At 36.1% G+C, this 16,273-nt stretch overlaps 1 protein-coding gene and 1 long non-coding RNA gene across 5 annotated transcripts in view; one reads left to right on the forward strand and one right to left on the reverse strand.

Annotated features, from left to right (window-relative positions):
* The window catches only part of FAM133B (family with sequence similarity 133 member B), a 29,328-nt gene extending 13,169 nt beyond the window's left edge, over positions 1-16,159 (forward strand). Inside the window, exons 7-11 of one of the 3 annotated variants that reach the window (XM_063725739.1) lie at positions 1-93; positions 1,376-1,426; positions 7,003-7,095; positions 10,848-10,899; positions 14,581-16,159. In XM_063725739.1, coding sequence (XP_063581809.1) covers positions 1-93; positions 1,376-1,426; positions 7,003-7,095; positions 10,848-10,899; positions 14,581-14,609 — 318 coding nt within the window. In that variant the 3' untranslated portion in view covers positions 14,610-16,159. The remainder of the gene's footprint in view (positions 94-1,375; positions 1,427-7,002; positions 7,096-10,847; positions 10,900-14,580) is intronic. The other 2 variants (XM_024250330.3, XM_002818222.5) reach the window with 2 other exon arrangements.
* LOC134761681 (uncharacterized) overlaps positions 56-16,273 on the reverse strand; it is an 18,898-nt gene continuing 2,680 nt past the window's right edge. Inside the window, exons 2-3 of one of the 2 annotated variants that reach the window (XR_010140738.1) lie at positions 13,759-13,883; positions 56-328 (exon numbers count right to left, since the gene is read on the reverse strand). This is a non-coding gene — a long non-coding RNA (uncharacterized LOC134761681). The remainder of the gene's footprint in view (positions 329-13,758; positions 13,884-16,273) is intronic. The other variant, XR_010140739.1, reaches the window with a different exon arrangement.

The following is a 16,273-nucleotide window of genomic DNA, read 5'->3' on the forward strand; positions in this document are numbered from 1 at the left end:
GATAAGAAACAAGGAAAACGGAGAAAGAAAAAGAAGAACCGTTCACATAAATCTTCTGAAAGCTCCATGTCAGAAACTGAATCAGACAGTAAGGTAAATTATTTAAATTATTAATATATTGGATACAAAGAGATTTAATTAAGTTTTTCTTCCTAAAGTTGCTCTCAATTTAAAAATAAGATAGTCTGATATTTGTAGTTTGATGTTCTATGCCACTTAATTGATGTACTTGATAATAACTTGCATGTGACATTTAATAATTCTTCAAGTGCTTTCATATATATATCTCCATGTCTCCACATTTCCATGGCAACTGACGTTATTGTCCCTGTTTTCATAAAGAAGTTAGAGTTCAGATACAAAGCACTGGCTTAAAATGATACAGCTGGAATTAGAATTAAAAGTTGAATCTTTGTCTTCTAAAATCTGGTCCAGTGTCCTTTCTACTATACCGTACCTAAATTTGTTCTGTACTAACCAGGATTGTCAGACACACAGTTGGCTTTCAAACATTAGTGGTCAGAAAAAAGTTAAGAAGTTCTCGGAAAAAAGTGTTGATTCCTGAGCCCTGCCTCCAGAGTCTGATTTAGTATCTGATTAGGCTTGGAAACCTACGTCTTTAACAGATGCCCTGTGTGATTCTGATACTGGGGTGTGTATGGACCACAATTTGACAAACACTGTACTAGAGTCTCAGGAAACCAAAGCAGCTGTCTGCATTTATAACAGATAGCTGCTTGCCCCCGTGAGAGATCTTCTGGCAAAATACCTAGCATCTAGAAAGTACTCAGTAAATGTTGGTTTTCTCTTTGTCTTTTAAAGCAGAAGAGCTAGTCTCATGATAATGATAGCTAACATTTACTGAATGCCTACTATCTGTTAGGCACAATTCTAAGCACTTAATTTATTAACTCATTTAATCTCAACAACTTTAGGAAGTAATTTGGTAATCCGCTTTATGGATAAAGTGGATAAGGAAACTAGGCTTAGGAAGATTAATAGCTAGAACTCAAAGGATTCAAAAGCAGAAATTGTTGCCTCCTCAAATTAGAATACAACTCCAGTGCATGTGACCACCATAAGCAAACACAGGCAATGGCACGAAGTCCTATTTTAAAATAAGCTGTGTGGGTATTACAGACAGTACTTATCATTTTAAGAGTAAATTTGGTATACAGCCAGATAAAGAAGCCTGTTTGCTTACAAGCAAATGTATACATAACATATATATCTCTTAAATTTTCGGAATAATATACTGGGATTGGAGTAGCCTTTTTTCAGTCATAGAGCAAATCACTTTTTGGGTATTTTTGTCCTTGTTCTATAATGCTGTGTCCTTAGCATTTAAAATTGATACATATATTTCTTTGTTTAGGATAGTTTAAAAAAGAAAAAGAAGTCAAAAGATGGAACTGAGAAAGAAAAGGTAACTATACTTTTACATTGCCTTAAGATAGTCTGTCATATAATACTTAATTGACTTAAATAAGAATAATGTGTACTTCTTTTTAAGAGATGTATTTATTTTGTTTTTGTAATATTTTGTTTCAATTTAAAGCAATTTTTAATTTGGATTCATTATTGAAGATAAAGGATCAAAAGAGTATTCTAGGCCAAGAGTTTGAATTTGTATAGATTAATGGATTATCTCAGATTAAAAATACAAAATAATGCAGATTAGCAGATTAAACATTTCCTTTGATTTCTTTTTTTCTTTTTCTTTTGAGATGGAGTCTCGCTTTGTCACCCAGGCTGGAGTACAGTGGTGCCATCTCAGCTCACTGCAACCTCTACCTCCTGGGTTCAAGTAATTCTCCTGCCTCAGCCTCCCTGTAGCTGGGACTACAGGTGTGTGTCACCACACCCAGCTGATTTTTGTATTTTTAGTAGAGATGGTTTCGCCATGTTGGCCAGGCTGCTCTCAAAACCCTGACCTCAGGTGATGCACCTGCCTCGGCCTCTCCGTGCCCAGCTTATTTCCTTTGATTTCTTAAATCATTTTGAAGAAGGCCCTTCCAATTAAAGAACATTAATTTCTCTTTCAAATTGAATATACCATAGATAAATATTGAAAAATCTTCTTACTATTGTAAATAGATGTTTTACCTTCATTTATAACTTACCTATATAGTTAAAGCAGAATTTATGCCTACCTTAATTTCTGGTTTACATTTAAAATTGTTATTCTGGTTATTAAAAATAAAAAAAAAACCTGAAGAGGGCAGTAATAAAACTACAGACCAGTGTCACTAGTTTTTGCTCAGAATTTATATATTTTTTTAATGATAGAAAAGGAAACTGAAATTCAGTTTCCGTTTCATTTAATAAACCATGGTACACAATGGTATATACCATATTTTAAAGCTAAAATTCAGTATTAATGTATTTACAGTGTTGTGCAACCACCATCTCACTCTCGTTTCAAAACTTTCATCAGCCCATAAAAACACTGCATATCCATTAAATAATCACCACCACTCCCTCATTTTCTGGTAACCTCTAATGGGCATTCTGACTATGGATTTGCCTATTCTGGATTTATCATATAAAAGCAGTCATACAATATGCGACCTTTTGTGTCTTTCAGCTGGCATAGTATTTTCAAATTTCATCCAAGTTGTAGCATGTATCAGTACTTTGGTTTTTTGTATGGCTAAGTAATATTCCGTGTGTGTGTGTGTGTGTGGCTGATTTCGCTATCCATTCATTTGTTGATGGACGTTTGGTTTTGTTTCTACCTTTTGGCTGTTATAATGATGCTATGGACATTTATAAACACAAGTTTTTGTATGGATGCATGTTTTCATTTCTCTTGGGTATATGCCTAGGAGTGGTTTACATAACAATTTGCAAATAAGAATTAATTTTAAATTTTTTTAATTAATTTTAAAAATTAACCAGGCGTGATGGCATATGCCTGTAGCCCTAGCTACTTGGGAGACTGAGCCCACAAGGTCATGCCACTACACTTTATCCTGGGAGAGAGAGAGAGACCCTGCATCTAAATTAAAAAAAAAAAAATTTAATTTAAAAAGACACTTAAAAAAGAAACTGTAATGACCAATTCCAAGAATTCAAGGATAATTTAATATAATTTGCCATATTAACTGATCAAGGAAAGAAACTATATGATTATTTCAGTAGTTGCCAGAAGGATGTGATGTAATTCAGCATTAGTTCCTGACTTTCAGAACGATTATAAAATAAGTGGTTACCCTCATATTTAAAAAAATATATATATATGTGAAATTAAATCTGGTAACATAGAAACATGAAATATTAAAACTGAACTGCAGTTTTTAAGTACTTAAAATATTAGATACAGAGTAATATACACACATATAATCAGCAAATATTAATATGTTTACCAGCTAGAATTAATAAATGATTTACATTGGCTTCAGGTCTTGTTTTATGTAAAAAAAAAAAAAAAAAAAAAGAAGAAGAAAAAAAAGACTGGACGCAATGGCTCATGCTTATAATCCGAACACTTTGGGAGGCTGAGGCAGAAGGATCACTTAAGGCCAGGAGTTCGAGACCAGCCTGGGCAACATAGTGAGAGGCCATCTCTACATGAAGAAAACAAATTAGCCAGGTGTGGTAGTCCTAGTTTCTCCCGAGACTAAAGTGGGAGGATCACTTAAGCCCAGAAATTGGAGGTTACAGTGAGTTATGATCATGCCAGTGCACTCCAGCTTGGATGACAGAGTAAGACCCCTATCTCTAAAAAAAAAAAAAAAAAAAAATCCCCAAACTATCATTTCGTCCTTTGAGGTAGCTGATCCTGAAACTAGTGTATGTCTTTCCTATCCACATTTATACACTTTTATTATATTAGTGTGTGTTCATAAATAACAGAATATTGAGTTTCTTTTTTTTTTTAATTAGTTATACCTACTGGAATGGGAAGATATTGTGTATTATCAAAATGGTATCATTGTGTTTCCTTCTGAAACTTGTTTCTTTTCATTCAGCATTACTATTGACATCTTACTGATACTTTCAAGTTTGCTTCTTTTGCTTATGGTATTCTACTAATTAATCCACCACAATTATTTCTCCATTCTCCTTTTTATGAACATCTAGATTGTTTTAATTTTTCAGTAATACAAACAGTGCTGCTGTGGATATTTCTTACCCATTTCTTCTTTTCCACAGTTACTGTTTTTTGTTTTTTTGTTTTGTTTTCCGAGATGGAGTTTTGCCCTGTTGCCCAGGCTGGAGTGCAATGGTGCAACCTTGGCTCACTGCAACCTCCACTTCCCGGGTTCAAGCAATTCTCCTGCCTCAGCCTCCTGAATAGCTGGGATTACAGGCTTGCACCACCACGCCCAGCTACTTTTTTTGTATTTTCAGTAGAGACAGGGTTTCACCATGTTGGTCAGGCTGGTCTGGAACTCTTGACCTCGTGATCCGCCCACCTCAGCCTCCCAAAGTGCTGGGATTACAGGCGTGAGCCGCCGCGCCCGGCCAGTTTACTGTTAATTTTCTAAAGGATACTTTGGACTGTAATTTCTAAGTTCTAGGATGTGCATACACATTTAATTTGTGAACATTTTGCTTGCCCAAGTGCTTGTTATTTTGCATTCTTGCTAGTGTATAAAAATACCCTGTTTCACATACTTGTCAACCCAGGGAGATGTCATTATTGCAAATTTAATGTATACAAATGGTTGAGCTTCTTAACTTGCTTATTAGCCATTCATATTTCATTTTCTTTGCATTGCTTTTCATAGTCTTTGCCCATTTTTCTGTTGGAAAGAAACAACATTTTCTGGTCCATGGCGTCTCTTTACTTTGTTTTTATGTCTATTATAATTATATAAAGGCTTTAATTTTAAGTCACATAATCATTGTTTTTAGCCCCTTTATTATTTAAAATTGTTCTGAAAGTGCTGATAATAAAATACTCAATTAGAAAATACAGTGGTAGAAAATATCCCATTTATAGTAGTAACCAAAAAATCTACAGGAAAATTTTAAAGAAGTAAACAGTACTTATTTGAAGAAAACTATACAAGTCTATTCAGAGACATATATGAAGATTGAATAAATGGGGAGTCATAACATGTTACTGGGTATAACTTGCCATACTGGATATTAAAACATTATAAGAATGTTTTAATTAACACAGTGCAGTACTAGTACAGGAATAGACAAAACAATGGGACAGTGTAGAGTCCAGGTGAAAATTCGAGAATCTGTGGAATGTAATAATATGATAAAGATGGCATTTCTTGGAACAAAATGACTAATCATTTGGAAAATATAAAGCTGGCCACTACATAAAGCCAAATACATCCCAGACAGCTCAGAGATTTAAATGTATGAAAATGCAACTAGAGAAAGGGTGAATATTACAATACTGGGGTGGGGAAGGCTTATGCCTCAAAACTCAGAAACTTTTGACCATATATTTCAAATTCTGAATGGCAAAAACTGATTACAAAAGTTAAACTGTGAACAAAGTTTAAATACAATGAACAGACTAAGAAAAACTTCTAAGAATATATAACACAAAAAATTAATGATCTTTGATAAGGAAAAAATACCACACCCACAGACAAATTGGCAAATATACATTTAGGCAATTGTAAAAGAAAACACAAACTGTATTCTCTGATACGATTGATAAAGAGCCTGAGAGGGAGGCTTCTTGGTAAAGTGTGATTCATAAATGGGTGACAGACAATTTTGGACATGGTGGGAGAAAAAGATTATCATGTGTGTGAAGGCTACGTTGGTCTTTGATTTAGTCATCATTATTAAAGAGTTTGCACTCACATACACTTCATTCTATTTCAACTTTGTTTTTAATAGCAAAGAATCCATATTCCTGTCCTTCAGAAGGAGATGGGTTAAGTAAATTCTGGCATTTTAGTGAATGTTAAATGCAGCCATAAATGATGTAGTTGGCATGGAAAGATACTATTGGGTGAGAAGAGCAGGTTCCAGACGGCAAGCATTTGTGTAATATTGTAAACATACACGTAGAAAGATGTTTCCAAAAATCTTAATGGTGTTTAATTTCTGGTAGTGGGATTTGAGTCCATTTTCTTACAATTAACATTTCACATTTCAGCCAAAATAACAATGCTGTTTGCAAAAACAAAAGGAAGTCTCCTATAATCTAGCCCACAGAGAGATCATCACTGTTAGTTTATTTTCTGCATTTTTGTTTGTTTTCAAAATTAGACTCATGCTATATAAAAAGTTATATATACATCCTGAATTTTTTATGTAAGATTAGGTGGTGAACATTTTTTCCATTGGGTAGTTTTGTTTTTGTTATGAACTACTTTAGATATACAGAACAGTTCTATGAAAAATAATAAAATGATAACCAGCATATCCACTATGCAGCTCGAATAAATCTTAACATTTTGTTATACTTGCTTTGGGTGTTGTCATAATTTTTTTTTATTTCTTCAAATATATATTTAAGCCCCTAAGTACTACTCCCAATCTCAGTCCCCTCTCCTTCTCCAGAGTTACTCACTTTTTCAACATTAAAAATACTTAGAGGTTAAGATTTTTTTAAACATATATTTACATTTAACACTTTAAATGCACTAAAGGAATTACTACATAGAGATTCTTTCAGATCATTGCAAATAATTACCCATTTATTTTCTTTTCTGCAGTACTAGGCCTGTCTAATCCAATCCTTGGTAGAAACAAAAGAATTAGAATACAAAGGAACCAAATCTTACATCATCTGCATGTTTCATATGACTGTTTAAAGTCTATTCTGTGTAATTTAAGAAAATAAGGTGGATATTACATCTAAATGGATATGTAGTTATGTCTTTTCAATATATTTAATATTGCTTTAGTGGAATTAAAGACTTAAATACTGGTAAATGTTACACTTTTTAGACATTCTAAAATAAAAATGGGTAATTGTAATAATTAGAAGAATTAAATAGAACTTAGAAACATAAAATGTGTGTGACAAAGTATATCTTTCTGAGTCAAGATAAATCTATTTATTTTTCATAGGATATTAAAGGACTCAGCAAAAAGAGAAAGATGTATTCTGAAGATAAACCTTTATCATCTGAGTCCTTGTCAGAATCAGAGTATATTGAGGAGGTAAGTATATGATCAAATCCATTTTCTCTATTTTAAAATGCTTAGTTATTGATTTAATAAATATGACTTAGAAAAAGAAATACTTCATATTTAACTTATTCACCTTTCTAGTATGAAAAAAACAAAATGAAAGTTATTTCATTTCAGAATGAGTTTTGCTTTTTTCCAGAAGATAATTATCTATTATTTTTTATAATTAACGGTATTTCTACATACCTTTCCAATCTGAGATATTTTTAGTCTTCTAATATTTTCTTTTTATTGTGCTGCCATTCTTATTACATGAAAGAAGCTGTGTAACATACAGCATGTTGAAACCCAACATTCTCTTACATTGTTAAAATAGAACATTGCATATACTATCTCAGTTTAGTTGACATTATTTAGCTGTGTTTTGAGCTACTTTTCGGGGAGTAGAAAGGTGATGAAGTGAAGAAATGTTGGCAGGAAACATATCATATTACTTTGTTGTGAGAACTAAATGAGATGATAAATTACGAAAGGCATTGCATCATACCTGAGACAGAGTAAATGGTGGCTAAAGTTTGCATAATTCTTGGTGTTACAGTAAAATCTAAGCCAAGTTTGCCCTAGAATCATTTATTTTTAAAACTGTAGCTTTCTTTAGCGATCAACATATTTAACCCCCAATAGTATAATCTAAAAGAGTTGAGGATCTTACCGTTGCTTACAAGGAGTGGTAGCAGATTGCAACAAGAGCTGGTTTTCATGATTCCTTAGTCGTTTCCGTATTAGCCGCCTCCTGTATCAGTCCTGCCCAGCTCTATCTCTGTCTACTGTATTCCTCATCTCCCCATTCCCTGAGTCTTGCATTTTTGTTTGTTTGTGCCTCTCTCCTTTCTGATTTCATCGTTCTTGGTCTGCAACAGTGGCACTCAGTCCTGTAAGACCTATTGCCCCCATTTTATAGCAATGTCTTGTAGTTGCTCCTGAAATGAAAGCTAATGCTGAGGCAAGAAGGTTGCTTGAGCCCCGGAGTTTGAGGCTGCAGTGCACTCTGATCCCACCTGTGAATAGCCACTGCACTCTAGCCCAGGTGACATAGCAAGACCCCATCTCTAAAAAAATAATAATGATAATGTGCAATTTTATGAAATTGTATTTCATTGTAAATGCCTGAATGTGATTAACACCAGGCCAGGCACAGTGGCTCGTACTTATAATCCCAGCACTTTGGGAGGCTGAGGCGGGTGGATCACCTGAGATCAGGAGTTCCAGACCAGCCTGGCCAACATGGTGAAACTCCATCTCTGCTAAAAAAAAAAAAAAAAATTAGCCAGGCGTGGTGGCAGGTGCCTGTAATCCCAGCTACTCGGGAGGCTGAGGCAGGAGAATCACTTGAACCCGGGAGGCGGAGGTTGCAGTGAGCCAAGATTGCGCCATCACACTCCAGCCTGGGCAACAAGAGTGAAACTCCATCTCAATCAATCAGTCAATGCGGTAACACCAGAAGACATAGAATCTTAAGAAAAAACAAAATGCAGGCTGTAGCAGGTATACATTACATATGCCCTTCAAAAACCATATGGTGGCATTACAGTATATCTTAAAATCCTGCACAAGAGGCTTGGTGCAGTGGCTCAGCCTCTTGTGGCATCTGTAATCTCAGCAATTTGGGAGGCTGTGGCAGGAGAATCAGTTCAGACCAGGAGTTATGACCAGCTTGGGCAACATAGCGAAACCCTATCTCTTTAAAAAAATATATATATATTATTTTTTAAAATTTAGTTTCTGGGCCGGGTGTGGTGGCTCATGCCTGTATCCCAGCACTTTAGGAGGCCAAAGCAGATGGATCACCTGAGGTCAGGAGTTAAAGACCAGCCTGGCCAGCATGGCAAAACCCTGTCTCTGCTAAAAATACAAAAATTAGCAGACATGGTGGCACAGACCCGCAATCCCAGCTACTCAGGAGGCTGAGGCAGGAAAATCGCTTGAACAAGGAAGGCGGAGGCTGCAGTGAGCCGAGATCACACCACTGCACTCCGTCCTGGGCAACAGAGCGAGACTTTGTCAAAAAAAAAAAAAAAAAAAAATTTAGTTTCTGTATTGTAAACAGATTCATCACATGAATGTTTAGCAGGCTATTCAAAAGTCGCGGAGGATGTACAGGGCTGTTCAGGACATGGCGTGACAGCATCCCTTATCTCTGCCTGGCTAAATACAGATGTAGGACATCTGCTGTCACCCTTAGTCATTGTAATAACAAGAATAACAATAAAAATATTGTTTCCTAGGTGCTCGGTAAAGAGAGCTAGTGAGTTAGTGATCTCTGTTGTGAGCTTGTGATCTCTAATGCTTAATGTGTTGTATGTTTTTTAGTCCTTATACTTCCTTTCATTGTTAATTGCATTTTTATGTATTTGTCATGTATTTAATATTGTAGTCACTTAGCAAAACCACACAATTCAACATTAGGCACAGTTATAAATATTGTTTTGTATGTAATGTATTAGTATTGTATTATGTTTGTCTGCTACATGGTAGCAAGTTTAATATGAAATATCTCACATTTGGACTTAACATGTAATACGAAAGTTTATGAAAGCTTTGGCAACTTTCAGCTTATTTATTCCTATTTTTTTAGAGGCAGGTTCTTGCTCTTTCACCCAGGCTGGAGGGCAACGGTGCAGTCATAGATCACTGCAGCCTGGAACTCCTGGGCTCAAGTGATTTTCCACCTCACCCTTCCAAGTAGCTAGGACTATAGTCACATGCCACCACACCCCACTAATTTTTAACAAAAATTTTTTTGTAGAGGTGAAGTCTTAACTAGGTTACCCAGGCTGGTCTTGAACTCCTGGCCTCAAGCAATTCTCCCACCTTGGCCTATCAAAGCGCTGGGATCACAGGCACAAACCACTGCTCCCGGCCTCAGTTTAATTTAAATCCAGTGTACCACACTCAAAAAGATTGAAATAAAATATAAATGGGATGATAATTCTTGCTTAGAATTTTAACCTATTGGCTTATACTAACTACACTGAATATAGTGCCACCATTTGTTGAGCACCACAGAGTGAGAGAAATACCTGCTGTATTTTAGGCACTTCCCCTTGAGGGTGGATATTATCTCCATTTTACAGATGTTGAGAGTAAGATAGGATTCAGACCTTGGAATCTATCTCATTTCAGAGCTGATGTTTTGTTTGCCTGTTTTGAGACAAGGTAGCAGTCTGTCACCCAGGCTGGAATGCAGTGGTGCAAACAGGGCTCACTGCAGCCTCAACCTCCTGGGCTCAGGTGATCCTCCCACCTCAACCTTCCAGTTAGCTGGGACTACAGGCACATGCTACTGTGCCCAGCTATTTTTTCTTTTTCTTTTTTTTTTTCTTGGTAGAGATGGGGGGGCTCTCACTATGTTGCTCAGGCTGGCCTTGAACTCCTGGGCTCAAGCAAGCCTCCCGCCTTGGCCTCCCAAAATGCTGAGATTACAGGCAAGAGCCACCGCACTCGGCCTAAAGCTGATGTTTTATTCCACTGTACCACATTTTTTTAGGTGCTGAAAGGAATGTAAGAGAAGCTGTCTAGAGATTTTACATCTTAATTGTCCTTCATGTTTTTTATTGAAACCTCATTGAGATATAACAGGAGTTATTTTAAATGTCCTGTGATTGTCAAAATGTTTTTTACATTTAAATTTTGAAGATGCAAGATACAGAATGAAAGAAAAATGCCTTGAGTACAAATTACATGTTTGTCTTCTGTTCTCCACAAAAATTTAAACTTTCTAGGTGCGAGCAAAAAAGAAGAAAAGCAGTGAAGAGCGAGAAAAAGCAACAGCAAGTATCTCTTAACGTTTTTACAGACAATAGCATAGGTGTTTTAGTTTAATATAAAATGAGTCATGGTAAAGCTTGATTGGATTTACTGGGACCAAATAAGTATTTGTTGGGAAAGGTGTGGTGTGTTCAGCAGCTTCACTTAATGGATAGGAGAAAGTCAAAATGGTTCAGGAAAAATAAAAAATACCCTGGTAGCAAGCATGTTCTGTTTCCATTTCAGTATTTTACTGTTAGAAATATAAGCTCAGGGCTGGGCGCTGTGGCTCACGCCTGTAATCCCAGCACTTTGGGAGGCTGAGGCAGGTGGATCATGAGGTCAGGAGATCGAGACCATCCTGGCTAACACGGTGAAACCCCGTCTCTACTAAAAATACAAAAAATTAGCTGGGCGTGGTGGCGGGCACCTGTAATCCCAGCTACTCGGGAGGCTGAGGCAGGAGAACGGCGTGAACCCGGGAGGCAGAGCTTGCAGTGAGCCGAGATTGCGCCATTGCACTCCAGCCTGGGCGACAGAGTGCGACTACGTCTCAAAAAAAAAAAAAAAAAATATATATATATATATATATATAAGCTCAGGCGGAGCACAGTGGCTCATGCCTGTAATCCCAGCACTTTGGGAGGCCGAGACGGGTGGATTGCAAGGTCAGGAGTTCAAGACCAGCCTGTCCAACATGGTGAAACCCTGTCTCTACTAAAAAAAAAAAAAAAATACAAAAATTAGCCGGGCATGGTGGTGGGCGCCTGTAATCCAGCTACTCGGGAGGCTGAGGCAGGAGAATTGCTTGAACCCGGGCGGCAGAGGTCGCAGTGAGCTGAGATCGCCCCACTGCACTCCAGCCTCAGCAACAGGGCAAGACTCCATCTCAAAAAAAAAAAAAAAGAAGAAATATAAGCTCAAATTTCTGTTTGACTTCCTTAAGCTACAATATGAAATATGAGAGACCAAAGTATGGTGATATCCGTTATCTTTGATAATAGTTACTTCCAAATCAGCCAAATCTGGTAATAGCAGAAAAAGCCTCTCCAAGCACTAGCTGCAATGAAAAAATAAGAATAGGACAACATAAATGACTCATTAATAAAGATTCTTTTGATAGCTTTTAAAGCCAAACTCTGCTATTAATGCAAATTGAGAAGAAAAGAGAAAGAAGAGGCGAATTAAGGAAAATAGAAGTAGTTTCCAAACAAGAAGCAGATCAACCAAGAGAAAATGGTTAACAGAGATTATTTTCAAAGAGTAATGCAAACAATATCAGCAAAGTAATTTAGGGGCCCTCAGTATAAATGTGAGCTATGACCTTTGAAGGCATTTTCTTAGGGAAAGGTGAAATAAAAATGAAAACATCATCATTTGTAGGTTTGAGTAACCTCTTCCCCAGAATTTCCCTGACTCTCAAAACGAGTTATCTTCTCTGATAGGAAGGCTCCCCTAGTAATGATTCAGAAATAACATTTTATGTGCTCCAAGCCTATAATGACAAATAAGTTTTTTTGTTTGTTTGTTTGTTTTTTCTGAATGTGAAAGTAGTTTGGGTGAAGATAGCTTTGGTCTGTGGTTCGGATTAATTAATTAAGACATAACCAAATAAGTATTTGCATACTTCCACTGTTTCATGCTTTCAGCTAGTGTGTATGTATGAAGCATCTCTATGCAGGCACTTTGCTAAGTCTTAAGAGTATAGTAGAGTATGAGATAGAAGAATATGATACGTGAGAGAGATACTGTGGGGACGGGCTCATGAAATCCTCGCTGAGGAAGTGAAAATAAGCTGAAATCTGATTTACAAGAAAGAGCCAACCATGTGAATATCAAAGGAAAGAATATCCTAGGCAGAGGGAAGAGCTCTTAGAGACCTATAGTGAGAATAAGCTTGATATATTTGAGGGACTAAGAAAAGGTAAGTGGCTTAATGCGTGGTGGGGAAAGAGGAATGCCATACAATGAGGGTAGAAAGTAAGCAGAGGCTTACTTAAATTACACAGCAGAGTGTGTTTTCATCAGAATGTTATAAGAAGCTGTTCTGAGGGTTTTAAACAAAGAGGTGACCTAAATATTTTACATTTTGTAAATGCTTTGGTACAGGAGATAAGTGGGCACAAGTGAGGAATGATGTTTGTACAGCAGTGATAGTAATGGAGTTGGACTGGCAAGGATGGATTTGAAATACATTTTGAACTTAGATGGTAAGACTTGCTTGGTGCTTTGCATGTGGACATTGGAGTTAAAGCAAAGAGCAGAATCAAAGATAGCTTAGATTCTTTGACCTAAGCAAAATGACAGATAAGTAGTGCCAGTTACTAAGATGGCTGAGGATTTGGAGAGAAAAATGAAGCATTTTGTTGTGGTAATTTCAGATATGCCTACGAGACATCCCAGGTAGAGCTGTTAACGAGGCACTTATAGTCCTGAGGTCAAAGAGTAGGACTGCATATAAAGATTTGGGCATCATTGGTTTTAAGTGGAATGTAAAGCATGTGACTGGGAGAGTATGTGGTAAACAATGGAAGGAAGCCCCAGAAAAGCCAGCCAGAGGAAGAAGAGCCAGCAAAGGAAATGAAGAGGTCTTTGTGATAGAAGAAAACCAGCAGAGAGGTGTCATGGAAGCTAAGAAGAAAATGATTTTTAGAAGATAGTGCTCAGCTGTCCTTTTATGAAAAAGCAACCTATACCCAAAACTTAGTTTTAAAAGCCCAAATTATAAGATTTTGGACTCTGTAACGTTCCCTATGTACTTCAAACATGAAGTGAGAAAAGAATGATGAAAATTAGCTTAGTGCCACAGAGTGGTAGAGGCCTTTGAGAGAGGGGAGAGTAGATAGTGCTGATAGATAGGAAATGGATAGGAAACTCTGCTGTTACCATCCTTATAGGTCTCTTCTCCTTTCTTGCTTTTCATTTTCTTCTCTTGAATATCAATACACTAGCAGCAGTCTCTCATTTGGTACCACCTTTCCAAGTATCTGTGTTTCTAAAAGTTCTGCCTTCTGTAACAGAAATAGGAGGGTCAGACTTCAGCAAAACTCCAGCTCCCTTCAATCCACTCATAGTTTAACTACTTTTACCAGGTGTTAGTGGCATTTTCTTCTAAAAATCAGACATCTGTTTTGCTTAACAAAGTGGACTTTTTAACTATACATTGATACTTTGTACTAATTAGTTGATTTTAATTTAATAATTTAATTTAATAATTAATGACAACAACTTCAAGTAGTGCTGCCAGTCTGAGCAGTACACAATACCTGTGTACCTATTTACTTAAAACTAGCAAATTTAATATCTCTGTTCTGTCTGAAAACTATTTTAGAAAAACAGTTATGTTTTTCTTTGGTTACTCCATTCCAGTAACTGCAATTACTTTACCTTTAGAAGTTATATAGCATGAAATATAGTGATTGGTAGCATGATTCAGTTGAATTTATTTCCTACAGGAAATTTTGTTAGAAGTTATGTTAATGTGCTAATGACTTAAGAGTTTCTCCCTATCTTTTTGAAAATCAACAAGAACTGTTTTAGTCCTCATATGATACTGGTTGTTGAGACTTTTCGAGGAATGTTTTGAGTAGTTTTCTTGGTTGTGTGAATTGTTTGGAATTATGTAGTAGCTTAGAAGAAGCATGGTAAAGATGCTTTTAATTTGCATATTTTTATATAGTAATGTCTAACATGGAATTATCTTTACAGGAAAAAACAAAAAAGAAAAAGAAGCATAAGAAACACAGTAAGAAGAAGAAAAAGAAGGCTGCTAGTTCAAGTCCTGACTCACCATAACATTAAGAAAAATCAGGATTCCCTTATAAAGAAAGTGCAATGTCTGAGGAAATTTCAACTGTGAAAACTGCAACATATTTACTAAAATGCATGAATTTTCTTGTTTTTAGAATTATTCCTGGACTATTCAGTAGCCACTCAGATGCCACTGTGTGAAAGGGCCATAAATGTTGCCTGCTGCTTGAACATCTATTTTTTTCTCTTCCAGTGCTTGATAACTCTGGGAGATAATACACTGCAGTCGTACTAGTGGTTAAGATATTTGGGAATAAAATTAATACTTTTGACTAGAAGCGTCTAAGGATAAACCAACAGAAATTGAATCTGGATATGTCTTTAAGATGTAATCAGAAATGACCAGATGACTCTAGTTAAAATTTTTGAAGGAGGGATTACATTAATATTTCAAAACCCTTACTCTGTAGATAAGTGTATTTTAATTTTTTCCCCTCGTATACTTTTATTTACCTGGGGAAGGAGCTTTTAGGGTTGGGGGGGGTGGTTTGCTATCTCTTTAGCTAGCAGAATAGTGTGCCTTTGATCCTCACACATCCTGTATTATGGACACAGTAGCCATGCTTCACGGGGAGGTCAGAGCTGGCTACCAGCAGTCTTGCCCTTTACTGAGCTTAGTGTCATCTTTGGATGCTGTCATATGCTGCTTTGAGTGAACCAGAGAAACAGCCATTTGCAGCATGAGAAAGCCCCAAAAGCTCTGGGATTTACCTCCACTTCAGTAATAATGAATATTTTTTAGCATTAGAATGTGTTATGTCATTTGAATTAATTTTGACTACACTTTGGCTTGGGAGAGGAATTATTTTAAATAGACACTGGTACTTTTTGAACTTGATAGCTAAAGATTCTAAAATGCATGTTTTATATTAAGTTTTAACCAGTCAGGAAAATTTTATGTAACCAGTGATAGTTTTTTGTATGAATTTTGTTTAGGCTGCAATGTTTAGCTTTTGTTAACTCCTCACTCTTACTGTCTTAAGTTCATTACTATGTTTAATGGCCTACTTGCCAAGATATTTAGCATGTAAAAAGCAGCGTTTTGATTAAAAAAAAAAACAAAAAACGGCTTCATATTGAAGCTGAGACTTACAATAACAAGTTGAGTGGCAAGCCTGGTATGCTGTGTCTTATTGCCAGAATCTTAGTAAATGTAATGTTTTAAAAGTTTGTTGTCTTTGTATATTAATAACAAATTATGACAAGTTAAGTTTAAATAAGAGTTACATTATTGCTCTCCCTGTGTCATATTTTACTAAGATTTTGTGCCTCATGTCTACTGCTGAATTGTTTACTAGGAATGTTAAAAGGAATTGATAATTCATTTTCATTTTACATTTTTATATAATCAGGTAACATGACATACAACTTGATGTACAATTTTGCCTGTTACAAAGGGTGTGCTAATTATAGTGGTATATGCACAGAACATGTTGGCATGACAACAGGCTGAATAAATAGCTATTTTACTTAAAAATAGCTGTGTTCTTATCAGCTCCCTTTGGACTGCAAGTAAACTTACAAAGATAAACACTCCTAGATGTTAAGCTGGAAATAGATAAGACATATCCCTAAATTTTTAGCTATTAAA

Source organism: Pongo abelii, chromosome 6, assembly GCF_028885655.2.
Source record: "Pongo abelii isolate AG06213 chromosome 6, NHGRI_mPonAbe1-v2.0_pri, whole genome shotgun sequence".
Classification (NCBI taxonomy): Eukaryota; Metazoa; Chordata; class Mammalia; order Primates; family Hominidae; genus Pongo; species Pongo abelii.